This window comes from Erythrolamprus reginae, chromosome 2 (assembly GCF_031021105.1).
Source record: "Erythrolamprus reginae isolate rEryReg1 chromosome 2, rEryReg1.hap1, whole genome shotgun sequence".
Classification (NCBI taxonomy): domain Eukaryota; kingdom Metazoa; phylum Chordata; class Lepidosauria; order Squamata; family Dipsadidae; genus Erythrolamprus; species Erythrolamprus reginae.
In genome coordinates, this window is record NC_091951.1 from 243207061 (window position 1) to 243225962 (window position 18902).

At 42.1% G+C, this 18902-nt stretch overlaps 1 protein-coding gene across 3 annotated transcripts in view; it reads right to left on the reverse strand.

Annotated features, from left to right (window-relative positions):
* Positions 1-18902, reverse strand: part of PSD3 (pleckstrin and Sec7 domain containing 3) — a 248184-nt gene that overhangs the window by 220607 nt on the left and 8675 nt on the right. Inside the window, exon 2 of one of the 3 annotated variants that reach the window (XM_070742360.1) lies at positions 17201-17312. The exons of 1 other annotated variant lie outside the window; for it this stretch is intronic. In XM_070742360.1, coding sequence (XP_070598461.1) covers positions 17201-17312 — 112 coding nt within the window. Of the gene's footprint in view, positions 1-17200; positions 17313-18902 lie in introns of those variants that run through there. One more of the 3 variants, XM_070742362.1, reaches the window with a different exon arrangement.

Here is an 18902-nt window from a genome sequence, read left to right on the forward strand (position 1 = left end):
ACAATTTACCTCCATGGTTGTGGTCAGAATGAAATGGGAAGAGCTAAATCTAGAGAAACACCATTTGAGCTCCTTGAGAAACATTAAGTCAGTAAATAACAACAACAACAACGAGTTGGAAGAGACCTTTGAGATCCCCTAGTCCACCCCTTGCTTGAGCAGGGAACTCTAAACTACTGCAGACAAATGATTATCCAACATCTCTTTTAAACCTTCCAGTGTTGGAGCATTCACAACTTCTGGAGGCAAGTTGTTCCACTGATTAATTGTTCTAACTGTCAGGAAATTTCTCCTTAGTTCTAAGTTGCTTCTCTCCTTGTTTACTTTCCACCCATTGCTTGTTGTCCTACCCTCATGTGCTCTGGAGAATAGATTGACTCCCTCTTCTTTGTGGCAACTCCTGAAATACTGGAACACTGCTATCATGTCTCCTCTGGTCCTTCTTTTCATTAAACTTGACATACCCAGTTCCTACAACCGTTCTTCATATGTTTAGCCTCCAGTCCCCTAATCATCGTTGTTGCTCTTCTCTGCACTCTTTCTAGAGTCTCAGCATCCTTTTTACATCATGGCGACCAAAACTGAATGCAATATTTCACGTGTGGCCTTTCCAAGGACTTATAAAGTGGTATTAACACTTCACATGATCTTGATTCTATCCCTCTGTTAATGCAGCCTAGAAGTGTGTTGGCTTTTTTGTCAGCTGCTGCACACTGCTGGCTCATATTTAAATGGTTGTCCACTAGGACTCCAAGATCCCTCTCAGAGTTACTACCATTGAGCAAGGCACCACATATATTTTACCAAAAACCAGCATTTTGCTTTCTTTGCCTAAACGTAGAACCTTACTTTTTTCACCATTGAATTTCATTTTAACTGATAGCGCCCAATGTTCAAGCCTGTCAAGATCCTTATGTATCTTGAGCCTATCCTCTGAAGTCTAACAGCTAAATTAATGAAGGCGCAGCGCAAAGCATTTGGTACACTCAGAAGCATTATGCAGACATTAAGCAGTATTATTATTTCATGCCAAGTACTGTGGCAAAGACTTTTGTTTCTCTAAAGAAGAATTCAAAGGTAATTATCGGCTGGAAACTAAGGCATAAAGCCATCCCACTTGATTATGCACTCACACAAAACGGAATTCACAACAGTATTATCCTGTGGCCTGATGGTGTGGTCGTGCAACCAGCCTTATACTATCAATTGGCTTTTCACCACCCAATGATGGTGGTGGTGATGATGATGATAATTGACTGACTGACTGACTGGCTGGCTGAAAGGTTCTCTGCAATTGCCAGAGAAGAATCCAAATGTGGAGTTCCCCCCCAGGCAGCAAAGTTTTGAAAAAGCCACCAGCACTTTAAGGGATGCCCCTCCCCTTCTCCATCAAGCCATAGAGCATCATGTCTGGTTAAAGCAGCAAGCACATCACGTCAATCCTTCCTCCACCCCCACCCCTCAACCCACACAAAATAACCATCTCCCAAGAAAAAGAACATGATTCAGATGCTAATTCACCACAGAGAAGCAGGGAGGCAGCCGGATAGTAAAACTGAACTACGGAAGTTCTTCCACAACCCACTCCAGGTAACCATTTTGTTATGACTCCACCCCCTTGTCTCTCCTTCCCCCCTCCCCCCTTCCACACACATGCACCCCCACTTCTAGATTTGTTCGTATTGATAACCCGGAGATCTGCAGCTGCATAAGAAAAGTGAGCCACAAAGCAAACACAGCTTGGACGTAGCCTTCCTAAGGATCAATATATAGCCTCAAGAATTCATAGCTTGGCAGAGCACTGGAAGGTGTATGTATACATATAGACAGACATATATATATGTGTATACATGATCCGTGGTGCCTGCAACAATTCCTCCCCTAATTGAAATGTTCCGAAATTGCCGCAGGCCGCTTAACTGAGTCATCAACCTGAGGAAGCAAAACATCTGATAAAAGCTAAAGAGACCGACAAAAAAATGGTTTGAGATCCGTGTTGTGAGTGTGCACATGGGGCTTAGAAAGTCCTACCCCGCTCAACGAGAACACACAGATATAATTTGGCTGAACAGAGAGGCAGACTACTCACAAAGATTACTGTAGCTCCAGCAGTTACCCATTGGTCAGTGAAATCATCAGTGTATCTAATAAGGATTCCAGCTTATGGCAAACGCTGCTGCCCGTTCTAAATCAACTGGAATCAGCATGGTTTCAAATTTCCTGGCTGCACGGGCGCTCTGCAATGCACACAGGGTGATGTAAATGGAAGCCTTCTGAGCATTATGAAGTGGGGGGGGGAGAGAGAGAGAGAAAGGACCGCAGTAGCACTCCTGCTATAGCTGAAAGCGAGCCCGCCTAGGCTACCTTAAGGCAGCAGAGCTACCGTAAGCTTCTTTCCGTCTTTCTTTCTTTCTTTCTTTCTTTCTTTCTTTCTTCTTCTTCTTTTTTAAAAATCTGGCAGAGATGACTATCGGTGAAATGAGGGGGAACTGTATTCCATATCTGCAGCGGCACCAGCAGCAAGAGCCGCAGAAGGAGAAAAACGGAATGACATTGGGAATTCAGTCTTACTCAGCAGCAGAGGCTCCCGTGACAGCGTAGGTATTGAGCCTTTTCTTTGGAGACCGTACAAAAGATGAGGGGACAGTTTCTCAACCCCACAGCTCTGTGCTGTTAGAAAGAAAGAAAGGGGGAGAAAGAGAGAGGGGGGGAAGAAAGAAAGGAAGGAAGGAAAGAAGGAAAGAAGGAAGGAAGGAAGGAAGGAAAGAAGCAAAGAAGGAAAAAAGGAAGGAAGGAAGGAAAGAAGGAAAGAAGGAAAGAAGGAAAGAAGGAAAGAAAGAAAGAAAGAAAGAAAGAAAGAAAGAAAGAAAGAAAGAAAGAAAGAAAGAAGGATTTTGTTATAAATAATTATGGTGGTTTTTGTGATTTGGAGCCTATTTGTGCATACCTAATTCAAGGTGAACAATAGAATTTTATGTGTATTTGGACTTTGAAAAAATGAACAAGAAAAGCACAAAACACAGGATTGTTCTGGGGAGATAATTCAGTCATTGGATAAAAAGAAAAGGACAGGTTTCTAGGTCTCTTGGTTAGCATCAGATCTACAATAATTAGGCTAGGCACTAGGGCTTTAGTCCAGTGCATTACTGATTTTCTTCCCATGGCCAGCTTGGCAATGAATGTACAATATTGCTGATACAGGTAGTCCTCAGTCTACAACCGTTAGTTTAGTGACCATTCAAAGTTACGTCAGCCCTGAAAAATGTGACTTATGATCATTTTTCACAGTTATGGCCTTTGCAGCATCCCTATGATGTGATTAAAATTCATATTTATGACCGTCGCTATGCCTCAAGGTCATGTGATCTCCTCTTTCAACCTTCTGACAAGCACAGTCAATGGGGAAGCCAGATTCACTTAACAACCAAGTTACTAACGTATCAACTGCAGTGATTCGTTTAACAGCTATGGCAAGAAAAATCATAAAATGGGGCAAAGTGTCTCACTTAACAACAGAAATGTTCAATTCAATTTCCTGTATTTATAATCAAGCTAAGAGAATTACGGTCCCCTTAGTATACAATTTATACATATACCAAAGACCTTACAGAGCCGATAAAAATATTGTTACTAATCATTCTCAGAAGATGAACAGCAAGGTTTGTAGGCTACACATGAGAAAGTCGGTAGAACACATAAATTAAGGCAAGCAAAGGCAGCTGGATTGCAAGATGCAACTGAGCAGGGAGTGGCTGCAGATAAATTAAACAATGTCATTTGGCGGGACCCAGGAGAAGAGCCTTCTCTGTGGCGGCCCCGACCCTCTGGAACCAGCTCCCCCCAGATATCAGAGTTGCCCCCACCCTCTTTGCCTTTCACAAGCTCCTTAAAACCCACCTCTGTCGTCAGGCATGGGGAAATTGGAATTTTTCCCTTCCCCCTAGGCTTATAGAATTTATACATGGTATGCTTGTTTGTATGATTGGTTTCTTAAATTGGGGTTTTTTAGATTATTTTTAATATTAGATTTGTTTACATTGTCTTCTTTATTGTTGTTAGCCGCCCCGAGTCTTCGGAGAGGGGCGGCATGCAAACAAACAAACAAACAAACAAACAAACAAACAAATGCTTATTAGTATTATTTCTAGCAGTCAGGACATAGCAATGGTTTGTCAGTCCCCAAATTGTTTTAACTTTGGCTGCTTCCAATTACCTGGGTCTCATAGGAAAGTTTGCGCAAAAGACCTAAGAAGAAAATGTTTCTTTAAAGCAAAGCAGATACAACAATCAAGGACTTGCATGTGGGCAGGGCAATAATTCCAATTCTCTAAGAGTTCAAACTGCACTCAGCCCTTCTCATGGGAAAGTCAAGGACTTTAGTAGATAAAATACTGGACTGCAGAAGCTACACAGCCACAGCAACTCCAATCAGCTTCCACAGAACGTACCCATACACATGTGGGGGAGTTTGAAATCCTCAGTATCCTTCTCTACGCCCCCTCCACCTTCTCTTTCTTGTAACAAACTGCCTGCAGCTCTTTTGGCAGGCTGGACTGTTGATGGTCCCAGCACTGTGTTTATATATCACAGTCCGGTGTGGTCTCAGGGTTCCTGTTTTCTGCCTTGTCAGTTCCAGCCTGGTCAGTTCCAGCCGTCACAAAGACACAGAAGACAAGGAAACTGAAGGCCAAATTAAATGTGCCTGTTTAACAAACATGTGAAACTGGTGGTTTCCTTTTACTCTTTTTATACCAGAGATGGAAAGAAGTGGAAAGGGGTACATGGACACCAGGCTGTGGAATAACGGTGGCATTTAAAGCCCATCACACTAGTCTGACAAACCTCTAGGACAGTGAGGTCCTACTGACCTAATGGCAGTGATGACAGTGGCCTACGGCACGCATACCATTAGCTGGAGCCATATCTGAGGCACACGAGGCCTTTCCCTGTGTCAGCTCCGGCGCAGATGTGCGTGCTGGCCAGCTAATTTTCTGCCTTCCTTTCAGACATTTTTCACTCTCTCCAGGATTCAGAAAAGCCTCCTGAAGCTGAAGGGATTGTGAAAAACGGCCCAATGGTCCAACCAGAGGTTCATTTTCAAACTTCCGGTTGGCCATTTTCCCCTCTCCTCAATCTTCGTATTTCACTAATTTCTCTAGCTGCTTCTCCTCAATTCTGCCATTTATGATGATGATGATGATGATGATGATGATGAGGGGGAGCAGCACACATGCACAGGGGGGTGGGCATTGCATTATGGGGTGGGCACACGTGCACACTCTATCTTGCACCTGCACACCCTTTTGGCGCCCGAGCCAAAAAAAGGTTCACCATCCCTGTTCTAGTATAAAAGGGAAGCTAAGGTGAAAAAAAGGAAGGATGAGACGGGGAAGGGAGATGGTTTTATTCCCATCTTCCACTCCAATTCTTGACAGCAGAGGTACTAGAGCAGTGATTTTCAACCTTTTTTGAGCCGCGGCACATTTTTTACATTTACAAAATCCTGGGGCACAGCACCAACCAAAATGATACAAAATGACACTCTAAGACACTCTCCTCTCTTTTTCCATCCGTCTCCTCCCCCCTTGTGTGTGTGTGTGTGTGTGTGTGTGTGTGTGTGTGTGTATACACACTCTTGAAACAGGTGAGGGCTGGGGGTTTTTTCTCTTATTCTTTGGGTTCTTTTTCTCATATGCTTTAAATCACGTCACTTCTCTCTCTTTTGTTTCTCTCTCTTTCCTCTCATTCTATGTCTCAATCATTTTCTCATTTCTCTTTTTTCCTCCCCTTTTTTCTCTCATTTCTCTCTCTCTCTCTCCCTTCCTCTCCTTTTCTCTCTCTCTCTCTTGCTTTCTTTCTCTTTTTCTTTCTTTCTCTCTTTTTCTCTCCCTCTTGCTTTCTTTCTCTCTTGCTTTCTCTCTCTCCCTCTCTTTTCTTTCTTTCTCTTGCTTTCTCTCTCTCTCTCTCTCTTGCTTTCTTTCTCTCTCTCTCTCACACTCTCTCTCTCAGCAAAAAGTTGCGAGACCGGAACCTGAGCTTCCTTCTTCGCGGCACACCTGACCATGTCTCGCGGCACACTAGTGTGCCACGGCACACTGGTTGAAAAACACTGTACTAGAGGATACGTTAGATTGTGAACACCAACATATTCTGGAAAAAAACCAAGGTGAATTTCTGATGGTCACCAAGCATCTAAGCTTCCCACTCCTCTTTGCTTTCTGTTTCTGTGCAACCGCCCCCCATCCTTTTTCCCTTGCTATTCCCAAACCAATACAGGTTGTCCTCAACTTACAACCACACCTTAGCCCAAACACTTCTTTTGCTAAGCAACACAGTTAAGCAAGTTGACCCTCATTTTACGACCTTTTGGCCACAACTGTTAAGGGAATCACTGCAATTAAGGGAATGGTGTGGTCGTTGAGCGAATCTGGCATCCTGCATTGATTTTGCTTGTCAGCAAGGGGCAAATGGTGATCATGTGACACAAACACACACCCCGCGACAGTTACTATGTCCAGGGCTGCATGGTAACTGTCCCAGGGTGGGTGTCATGTGATTGCCATTTGTCACTTGCTGACAAGCAAAATCAATGCAGGATGCCAGATTCGCTCAACAACCACACGAGGAACAGCTTAAAATATTACTCCAGTTTAATGCAGCTTGCTTTACACTTCTTGGGCATAAACCAAGCAAATGTCATAAATACATGCCAGCTGACAAGTGCCCGTATTTTGATCCCACGACTCTGAGGATGTTGCAACAGTCCGAAGTGCGGGAATCAGTCAGAAGTCATTTTTTTTCAATGCTGTTGTAGCTCTGAATGGCCACTAAACAAATGTAAATTGAGGACTCATATTGTAAATCATTAAACTTGCAATGTGTTTTTATTTTATTTGTTTATTTGTTTGTTTGTTTACTTGTTTGTTTATTTATTTGGATTTCTAGGCCGCCCTTCTCCAGCGGACACAAGGAGTTTTCCTTCCTTTCCATCTTGTATTCCTCTACCCTGTCAAGGATGGTAGAAGAATAGATCCTAATGAAACCTATGGGCTTGGGTTCTCACACATTATACCAAGACAAAAGGAGGTCAAATCTGCCAATAGCTCCTCATAATGTATGAATCTAGGCATAATCTAATCTAATTCCAAAAACCTGGTTGATGGCTCAACATGTACAGTAAACCAAGCCTTTAGCATTTATGCTACACATTTGGTTGACAATCTGGCTGTTTATCTCATAAAGGAGGTGGGGAAGGAAATGCAATTAACTCTTATCTATTTTACAATAGTTGTTTCCTCAATTAAGTAGGATTCCTACATCCAGCGGAAGAATATGCTTTGAAATCTCCAGAGACACATTCCCCAAAGTGTTTCTCAGTTATCTCTGTGAGTTACAGTTCTACTATAGGGACAAGGCCAGCTGGGTTACTCTAAGCCAAACATTACCCTGTTGCCAAAAATCTTACCAAGATATGCCTATAGGGACTTGCCTATGTACAGAAGCCATCAAGAGCAAAGACAAAAGCACCAGGGGGGGGGAAGTTTTAAGTGACCACTACAGGTGGGATTTTATTTAATTTTTCAAACATTAAAGAAATAACTTTCATATATTAATAACTTGGAGAGGGAGGAACAGCTTAAAATCTTACTCCAGTTTAATGCAGCTTGCTTTACACTTCTTAGGCACAATCCAAGTAAATTTGCTCACTGTTAAATTTTAATAAACAAGGTTTCAAGCTTTAATCAAATAATCAGTGTCCCTAATAATCTGAAAAATTGAATTGCACTTAAAGCCTACCACAAATATTAGAACAACAAAGCTAACGGTTTTAGCAGAACCTTTTGGTTCTTTTAGAACCTTTTGGAAAGTAAAAGTATCAATTTTCTTTCCAAAACATTTTGCTTTTCTGAAGAAAATTACTATTATTTTCCTGATTACCGTTAAGAGTTTTTGAAAGGCACTATTTCTTCCTATCCTACTAAGATGGCCACTGGTATTATACAGGAGAAAAATCCTTTTCTTAAAAATATTCTCCATTTCAAACTCTAACTCCTATTTAAAATAATCAGAATAAGAGCCCTAGATCAGTGATGGCAAACCTATGGTACGGGCGCCAGAGGTGGCACGCGGAGCCATATCTGCTGGCACATGAGCCGTTGCCCTAGCTCAGCTCCAATATGCATGTGTGGGCTGGCCAGCTAATTTTTGGCTCACACAGAGGCTCTGGGAGAGTGTTTTGTGCTTCCAGAGAGCCTCCAGAAGGGTGGGGGAGGGCGTTTTTACCCTGCCCTGCTCCAGGGAAGTCTTTGGAGCCTGAGGAGGGTGAAACACGAGCCTAATGGGCCCATCAGAAGTTGGGAAACAAACTGTTTTGGACCTCAGGCAGGGGAAATTATGCATTGAATTATGGGCACTTGTGTATGCACGGTAGCGCATGCACACGCTCTTTCAGCACCCAAGGAAAAAAAGGTTGGCCTAGATATTACAAGGGGAGAGTCTCAGAACTAGGGGATAAAGAGGAGTTGAGACAGATGGACAAATTGGGGTTGTAAATATAAATCAATGTTTTTCGAACTTCGCAACTTTAATGTGAGTGGATTTTTACTCTCAGAGTTCCAAAGCCAGGTCCATACCAGAGGTAGGTTGCTCCCAATTCAGCTTGGTTCTGTGAACTGGTAGCGATGGTGGCAGGAGGCTTCGCCACCCACCCAGGATATTTCTGCGTATACACAACTGCGTACATGAACTAGTAGCAAAGGGTTTTAGAGCCCACTACTAGTCCATACATTTTAAAAGTTGTCAAGTTCAACAAAATATTGGTATAAATTGTTGGGTGGACGATTGTAATGTCTATATCATTTAGAAAGGACCAACACTTTGAAAAGTTTTGTTGTATCCTTTAGACCAGTGTTTCTCAAAATTAGCAGTGTTAAGATGTGTGAAAGTCTTAGCACTCCCCAGTCAGCATTCTGGGAATTGAAGTGCGCACACTTTAACGTAGCCGCCCACAACTGAGAAATCCTGTTTCAGGCTCCAGTATCTGTCTTTATGAATTGTGCCAGGTATATACACACATACATAAATACATCATTTGTTCATAATAATAAGAGTTGGTCCATTAAAATAATTAATTGAATTATAATGTAATTAGTTGTTTTAATTCATTTAACCTTGAGATCCTCTTTACATTATTTCCACTGGTATCACTGCAACTGCTGACTGCTGGTTCCCATAATAAAAGTTATGAAGAAGAAGAGAAAGAAGATGAACATTGGAAAAAAGAAGTAATATAAAATTAAGTAAAACTGAAAGAAATTAGGATGATCAATATCAATGTAATGTATAATGTTGAATCTGTTAGTTTTTAGTAATATATCGAGAAATAAATTGTAGATGGTAAATAACTGAGAGTAACGGTGGGAAGAATGGAGGAGGAGATTGGAAGCAAGTAGGGGAGAAGCGCGGAGAAAGGGCGAAAAAAAGAGAGGATGAAGGAAGAGAGAGGGAAAGAAAGGGAAGAGATGAAAATGGCGAAGGAGAAAAAGGAAAAGGAGAGGAGAAGGGGAGGGAAGTAGGCAGGGAGAGGAGAAGAGGAGAGAGGAAAGGAGGGAAGCAGGGGTGGGCTGCTGCCCAGACCAGGGGGGGAGAAAGCAGTGGAGTAGTAAAAATGAAGCTCCAACCGAGAGCACCCAATTTGCACTGAAAGTTGAAAGAAAATGCAGGATATCCTGAATAAGCCACGCCCACAGTGTGGTAGTAAAAAAAATGGCTAGCTCTTCACTGGAGAGAAGGATAGTTTTGATTGTAAACCCGGGGGAAATATGATAAATATGAAAAAGGAAACAGAAAAATAATTCTTTTTTTGGTTGATTTTGGCTATATGATTAATATTAAAATATATTTGTATTTGTATTTATTAGATTTGTATGCCGCCTCTGTCCGAAGATTCAGGGCGGCTAACAACAATAAAAAAGACAATGTGAACAAATCTAATATTAAAAATAATCTAAAAAACCCCAATTTAAGGAAAATGTTAAGAAGGTTAAAAATATCAGTAAATGAATAATAATTAAATTTGAAAGTATAATATTGATGTATGTATCTACTGTATAAGCACTCTGACAACTCATTGTTTAAATTGAAAATAAAACTTTTGAATTATAAAATAAAATTTAAAAATTAATTTTAAAAAAATACCCCAAAACAAAACAAAAACAAAAGATAACGGAAATGCAGAAAGCTGCACTGGTTGCCAGTTTGCTTCCATGTGCAATTCAAGGGGCTAATAGTCCCCTATAACATCCTTCATTATATATGACTTGGTTATCTGATTAGTTTCTGCACAACCAATGAGATCAGACAGTGGGCAAACACATCTTGTCCCTTCTATCAAGAGCCTGTCACGGGCCCTGGAAATGCACCTTCTCTGTTATAGTTCTTGCTTGAATCTCCCACCCACCCACAGACATACATATGATATGGCCCCCGTCTTAAAAGAGACCATGTAAGGGAAATTGAAATCATGGCTGTGCTCCAAATACAGTTGCTGAACCTTTCGTGAACACATGTTTGCTCCAGTCACATGTGTAATTTTTCTTTTTTTTTACTGTATTTGTTTTGTTACTATTAATTATGTAAGTCACCCAGCATCACTTGGGAGTTGCACAGCCTTTTAAATTTAATAAATACATATTTACTTTTCAACAGTTTTTCTTGATGATGTAATTGTCTGTATAAAGTATTGGAAACTAGGTGGATAAGGCATGCATATTTAACCCTACCACACTAAAAGGGATACCTCTACAACCGGAGAACCAATTTACTGTCTAGTTTAAATTTTTATCTAGTTTTTCTAAAAAATCAATTATATATGTATATTATTATTACACATGAAGTAATTTACAGTCTTTAGTAATATGATATCCTTAGAATGCTAGATGCAATTTAGGCTTGTATTTCTACAAAAATGTATTCCATCTTCCTTCCAAGCCAATTTCCTGTCAGACAACCATAATGTGATGTCTGTCACCATATATTTTCCCTTAGTAAATGGCTTGCTTGCTTGTTTCATGCTATGCTGAGGACCTGTGAATAATCTGCTTAGGTATCACAGTCACGCAATGCTCTCTACATTTAAATGTATGTCAAGCAAGTATGTTTGCAAAATGAGGAAATCAGACCGATCGTATTTTTTGGATTATAAATCACACCTTTTTCCCCCCTAAAAGAGGCTGCAAATTTGGGTGCATCTTATACTCTGAATGTAGTTTTCTCGAAGTTTTTCTTTTTCAGCCCTATGGAGGTGCTTAAAGGCTCTTGTGGGCTTTTTTCATTGTTAATCTCTCCGAAGAATGTTTTTTCCAGCCCCAACAAGCTGCTAAGGATCTTTCCAGCTCTTACCCGCTTGCAGGCTTTTTCGCTGCTATTCCCTCCAAAGAGGTTTTTTCCAACCTTAAGTCTTTGCAGGCCTTTTTTCCTTGCTACTTCCTCCAAAGAAGGTTTTTTTAAACCCTAACCCGGGTATAAAATAATGTGCTGAAGCTGACCAGACTAAGGATGCTAGCCAGCTGAATACCTGGTAGGCAGATTTCCCCCCCTATTTTTCTCCTCCGAAACGAAAGGTGTGTCTTATACTTATATTTAGAAAAGAGACATTTCAAGAGAAGCAATTAAATGAATTTCTTCATTTGTGCAATTCCCAAATTTAAAAAAGTAGGGGGAAAGATCAAAACAATAGTTTGGGTACATGAAACTATCTCTGATAAGTTAATGACATTTTGGTGGAAGAAAATTCCTTAAAGAAAAATTACTGATCAGGTAATCAATAAGAGCTATTTTTTAATCACCAGTGTTATTTTTGTTAGTGATAGCTTGCTGCTGCTAACAAAAATAACTTTAAATAGGCCAATCGGTAAGATTTTCTTCATTGAGACAAAGTTGGTTTACTACATTTACGTTTTCTTTCCTTTCCTTCTCTGTCTCCAGGAAAAGTCAACATTGTTGGGACTATGCATATTTGCTTAAGTAATCATTTAAAAGACAAATGACTGACTTTACTTAGTTTCTTTAAAATCCTTACTATTAAGTTGTCTAATAATAGCTGCCTCTCCCTTCCCATCTACATTGATTTGTATCCTTGGGATCGCATTTAGAGTGCTATGATTTCCGAAGAAGTTGACTTAGTAGAATCATTTCAGTCAAAAGCGTTCCATAAACAAATATCACATTAGAAACTCTGCCTGGCACCAGCCAAACTCTGAAAGTAGGCAAATATTTCTTATGAGGCACTTCGGAGTGGGTTGGTTTTTTTTTTTCACTTGAAAAATCAATGTTTTTACAATCTCCCCAAAGAATCAATGCTGTCTTTCTTCTCCACTCATTTAGAATAAATGCTCTTTTAGTTTTCATGAGCTAAACTTCTTTCTTTCATTTTTTTTTCTTAAAGAATGAGCGGCTCTGTGTGCCTGTGGGAGGTGGCATTAGGAAGTTCATTCCACAAGGCTGACAAACTTTGCCAATGCTCAAACACAGAAACTAACAGTTGCAATTATTTCGAGAATCACTCCATAGGTTGCAGGTGGTAGCTATAGACAGAACAAAAAGCCACAATAGTTGTTACTGCAATGGTCCTCAAGATCAGAGGTTTCTATGCTGGCTGAGGAATTCTGGTATTTGAAGTCCGCACCTCATCAAGTTGCCAAGGTTGGAGACCTCTGATCTAGATATAAGTTCCCCAATCTTTTCATCCAGTATCAACCCTCTCTCAATCACCTACAATCATCCTTAGCAATTGTCTGAAGTAATGACAGTCATTCCCCAAAAGAGGGCTGATGAACTGATTTTCCAGTTACAATGGCCGCACCTCCCTCCTATGGTCATGTCATATTATTTATTTATGATTTGATTTGATTTGATTTGTATGCCGCCCCTCTCCGTAGACTCGGGGCGGCTCACAACAATAACAAGAACAATGTAAGAACAAATCTAATAATTTAAAAAACACTAAAAAACCCATTATTAAAAGCAAACAAACACACAAACATTCCATGTATAAACTGTATAGGCCCGGGGGAGATGTCTCAGTTCCCCCATGCCTGACGGCAGAGATGGGTCTTAAGAACTTTACAAAAGGCAAGGAGGGTGGGGGCAGTTCTAATCTCCGGGGGGAGCTGGTTCCAGAGGGTCGGGGTCGCCACAGAGAAGGCTCTTCTCATGGGTCCCGCCAAACGACATTGTTTAGTCGACGGGACCCGGAGAAGGCCAACTCTGTGGGACCTAACCGGTCGCTGGGATTCGTGCGGCAGAAGGCGGTCCCGGAGGTATTCTGGTCCGATGCCATGAAGGGCTTTATAGGTCATAACCAACACCTTGAATTGTGACCGGAAATTGATCGGCAACCAATGCAGACTGCGGAGTGTTGGTGTGACATGGGCATGCCTTGGGAAGCCCATGATTGCTCTCGCAGCTGCATTCTGCACGATCTGAAGTTTCCGAACACTTTTCAAAGGTAGCCCCATGTAGAGAGCATTACAGTAGTCGAACCTCGAGGTGATGAGGGCATGAGTGACTAAGCAGTGAGTCCCGGTCCAGATAGGGCCGCAACTGGTGCACCAGGCGAACCTGGGCAAACGCCCCCCTCGCCACAGCTGAAAGATGTTTCTCTAATTTGAGCTGTGGATCGAGGAGGACGCCCAAGTTGCGGACCCTCTCTGAGGGGGTCAATAATCCCCCCCCAGGGTTACAGACGGACAGATGGAATTGTCCCTGGGAGGCAGGACCCACAGCCACTCCGTCTTATCTGGGTTGAGTTTGAGTCTATTGACACCCATCCAGAACCCAACAGCCTCCAGGCACCGGCACATCACTTCCACTGCTTCGTTGACTGGACATGGGGTGGAGATGTACAACTGGGTATCATCCGCATACTGATGATACCTCACCCCATGCCCTTGGATGATCTCACCCAGCGGTTTCATGTAGATATTAAATAGCAGGGGGGAGAGGACCGACCCCTGAGGCACCCCACAAGGGAGAGACCTAGAGATCGACCTCTGACCCCCCACTAACACCGATATTTTGGGCCCTTGGTAACCAGCTCACTTTTAGAGCTGTTTGCAATGTCCTGTGACCATGATTTTCTGGTGTTTATTTCCAATTTCCAGCAAAAAGAGCACTATTGGATATATTGAATTCGCTTAATGACTGCAAAATGTCGTAAAGTCAAGTCCAGTCATGTGGTGAATCACTTAACAGTAAGAAGTTATGATCATAATTTACACTCAATTACGGTTGCAAATTGAAGATTGCTGTACCTAGTTTTAAGACTAGAAACAAAGCAGAAGTTCTTTAGATAATTGAAAAGGAATGGTAGACTAGTGGCTGTTCATTCCAGCTTTTCTCAATTCTCTTTTAAGATCAGTATTATGAGATAAATCAAAAAGAAAACTATGCCTTGCAATCCAGAATTCCCGAAAATCCATTGTGAAGTTCAGTGTCTGAATAAATATTGATACAGCAGACCTATGTACCTCAATCTTGGCAACTTTAAGACGTATGGACCAATTCTCAACTATGCTGACTAGGGAATTGTAGGAATTCTTTAAATTCCCAAGGTTGAGAAACACTAGGGAAGACTATTACTACACTAGGAATTTAACATCTGAATTAATTCCAATATTTCAAAGGGTCCAATTTCATGTTTGCAACTAAATAAAAACTACTTCAGGTAAGTGGACTTATCTCCTATACAGTAATTCCTTCCAGATCTACTGCAGTTTTCCTCTGTGTATTTTATTCACAGCGCTTTATTTGTGTGCCTATTTAACAAATGGACCCTTTAAAGTTATTAAGGTGGGCATTGTTATCAGCAATTTCTACCTGCCTTAGGTCTGCAAGCTCAGTTCAGTCCCCCAGATTGATTGATTGATTGATTGATTGATTGATTGATTGATTGAATGTCTGTTAACATTCACCTATGGTTACATTAGCTTTTGTTAATCTTTGTATTTCAGTTGCTGACTCCATCCATATTTGTTTATGCGTATGTGTGCATATGATTAAGGTCAACCCATGAATGTATGGATGTCTTCAATTAATTTAAATTGAGTCCCTAGGGGAGTTGGGTGGCATAGAAATATAATTAAATAAATAAATGAAATAAAGTGATGTCGTTTTCAACTGTTGCTAGCCAGGCAAGAGTCATATATTTTAGTGAATTAAATGAACATGTTTTAATAGGAAATTCTGTAACCTAACAAGTCAGAATTCTTTCAGTGCTTTGCTTATGCTAGCTAAGGAGTAACCTCTAACAAGGGTTCCTGCTCAATCTAAATCTACAACATTATAGGTCATCCTGAATTTATGGCCAATTACTTAACAACTGCTTAAAGTTATGACACACTCAAAAAACTACATTACAACTCATCCTCAACATTACAATCCTCGCAACACCCTTATAGTCACATAATCAAAATTTTGGGAACTTGGCAACCAGTTCATGTTTACAATCAGTTGCAGCATCACTCAACCACACGATCATGTTTCGCAATGTTTTTTGCTGCTTTCCAGCACAAAACACCCATTGGATGAGCTGGATTTGGACTTTAGACCAGAGGTCCCCAACCGCCGGTCCGCGGACCAGGACCGGGCCGTTGGGGGTTTTCAGCCGGTCCGCGGCGCCGCTGACAGCTGCTGACAGCCGCTGCCTTCCCTTCCCCTGGTTTCCGATGAGAAGTCCCCAAAGAGAGCATCCTTCTCCACCCTCCCTCCCCTCCGCCCTCTCCCTCCCCATCTCTTCCTGCAGCGTGGAAAAAAAAAAGAGAAGGGGAGCCCCGTTCGAGGCAAGTAAAGGTCAAGTCCTACAACGCGCGATCACTGATTAGGGGAAGCAATGCTTGAGGGTCTCGCCAGGGAAAGAGCGGCGGGTGCTTTCGAGACCGAAACCGAGACCGGGAAGAAAGGGGAGGGGAACAGAAACAAGAGATTCGTGTAATCCCACGAATCTCTTGTTTCTGTTCCCCTCCCCTTTCTTCCCGGTTTCGGTCTCGAAAGAACCCGCCACTCTTTCCCTGGCGAGACCCTCAAGCATTGCTTCCCCTAATCACCAGGGGTCAGCGTACAGTAATGACCGTGGATCGCGCGTTACATAACCCTTGAATCTGATTTCCCGGACTCCGTTCTGCTTAATCATCTCCGCTGCCGGCTGTTTGAGCAGCAGGAGTGGGAAAGAAGCCGCGGTTGCAGAACGTTTGGCCTCATGTTTGCAGCGAGCTGAAAAGTGAACCGGAGAGCCGCGAGCTTCCTGAGCGTGGGCGGAACCGGTCGCGGCACGTCCCCTCTTGCGGAACCGACTTCGGTTCTTGAAATGGGGTGGGAGGCTCTCTCTCCCCCCGGCTGTTCCGCGCCGCGACACTGGATCCTGGCGACTGGGGAAAGGAAATGCGCGTGAACCTCCAGCCGCTGAGTGTGAGTAAATGTTGCATGGCTAAGACGATTCAGATGTGCCGTGTCAGCTTCGGCAAAATAAATATGCACTAAGCTCCACCCCTCCATAACCCCACCCCCATATGACCAAAGCCCCCCCCCCACCGGGCCGTGGAAAACTGGTCTAGCTTAAAGCCGGTCCCTGGTGCAAAAAAGGTTGGGGACCTCTGCTTTAGACCATGCGATTTGTTTAAAAACAATACAATTCGCTTAATGACCACAGCAGCTTGCTTAACTACCATTGTAAACAAAAAAGTGTCATAAAATCAAGTCGGGTCACATGGTGACTCAATTTATGCCTGGAACAATTTGCCGCCAAAATTCTGGACTCCATTGTGGTCATGAGTTGATGACCATCTATAGTATAGATGAAAAGTGGTAGTCATATCTCTAGTTGAAAGAGTGGAAGCTTCTTTCACCAATTCTTACTGGTTCCCAAAGAAATACATCAATATTGTAATTCTCTATTTATCCAGAATTCTTAATCCACCTAGTTGCTGTCCAGATGCACGGATTTCAGCAACCAGAGTATCCAAATGCATGGTCAATGTCTGGAATTCTGGAAATTGAAATCTACACTGGAGGTCCTCCAGGTTGGGAAAGCTGCACTCTTGCCTCATAAATTCAGAATCAGCATAAGCTCTAAGTTAAAATAATACTATATGTATAATGAGTGAGGAGATGAATGTGGCCTCACAGTAGGAACGTTGGTGCTTACCAGATTCTGAAGTAGTTTCATTTTCTGATCCACCAAATAAAAAGTCATATTTGGCCTTGGCAACATTCTGGGAGTGAGCTGATGCACCATTAACCCAAACAAATGTTTCTCCCTGCAGACAGAAATAGAATGAAAACATGTTCATTTCACCATGACACCTCCCACTAGCAATCCCCCATCTCAAAGCAACAAAAATAGGATTTTCAAAAATACATATACCGGCTTTTAAAAGTATCTAAGAGAGAAAGGGGGGGGGATATTTTGAAGGTTTACAGTATTTCCAACAGCATGAAACACCTCTTTTTTTCTTTTTTTGCAGTTTATTGCTTTTCATTAAAACTGTTACAGAATTAGCACACGGATCTTAATCACTCTGTCTTGAAAAGAAGAATAGGGGTCTCCAACCTTGGCAACTTTAAGACTTTTGAATTAAATTCAACTCAGTTTTGCTGGCTGAGGAACTCTGTGAGCTGAAGTCCACAAGTCTTAAAGTTGCCAAGGTTGGAGATCTCTGCCCTACCAAGCCTTCACCTGTGTAGCATTAAAAGTCCATTTACCACCTTCAACTGGGTAAAAGAGTGCACCAAGGGACAGCAATACTTGAACCGAGGTAACCAAGGTGTCTTCGGGAAACCGAGAAGTGTCTGCATGAGCCACTTTCAAATATTATCACATTGCTTTGGACTTAAAGATGCTTCAGCCCCTAAGACAGTGATGGTGAACCTATGGCACGAGCCATATCTGCTGGAACTTGAGCTGCTTCCATAGTTCAGCTTCAACATGCACGTGTGTGCTGGACAGCTGATTTTTGGGTTGCACAGAGGCTCTGGGAGGTCGTTTTTGGCCTCCAAAGAGCCTCCAGGGGGGATCAGGGAGGGCGTTTTTACCTTCCTCTGGCTCCAGGGAAGCTTTTGGAGCCTGGGGAGAGCGAAACACGAGCCTACTGGGCCCACCAGAAGTTGGGAAACAGTCTACATTGTTCCCTCGATTTCCACGGGGGATGCGTTCCGAGACCGCCCACGAAAGTCGAATTTCCGCGGAAGATGCGGAAGTAAATACACCATTTTTGGCTATGGACAGTATCACAAGCCATCCCTTAACACTTTAAACCCCTAAATTACCATTTCCCATTCCTTTAACAACCATTTACTCACCATTATTACTGGTACTCACCATTGAATAAGACACTTAGTGATCCTGATATTTACAAACATAATTATTTATTAACAATAATTATTTTTTTTGTTATTTATTTGCAAAAATTATTAGTTTGGCGATGACGTCATCGGGTGGGAAAAACCATGGTATAGGAAAAAAACCGCAAAGTATTTTTTAATTAATATTTTTTGAAAAACCGTGGTATAGGCTATTCGCGAAGTTCGAACCCGCAAAAATCGAGAGAACATTGTATTTCCAGTCTCCACAGGGCCTCTAGGGGGCGGGGGAAGCTGTTTTCACCTTTCCCACACCCACTTAATTATGAGTGTGGGCACTCATGCATGCACGATAGCGTGCACGATGCTCTTTTGGCACCCAAGGGGAAAAAAAGGTTCACCATCACTGCCCTAAGGTATGGTTCCTGCATATTTCTACCAAAGTCATCTTCACTGTTCTCCCTCCTTTAGAACACCATGATTTCCGGCTGTGATCCTCCATATGTCCTTCCCTAAAATTGCACAGGAAGAGCTGAGTCTAAGTTGGG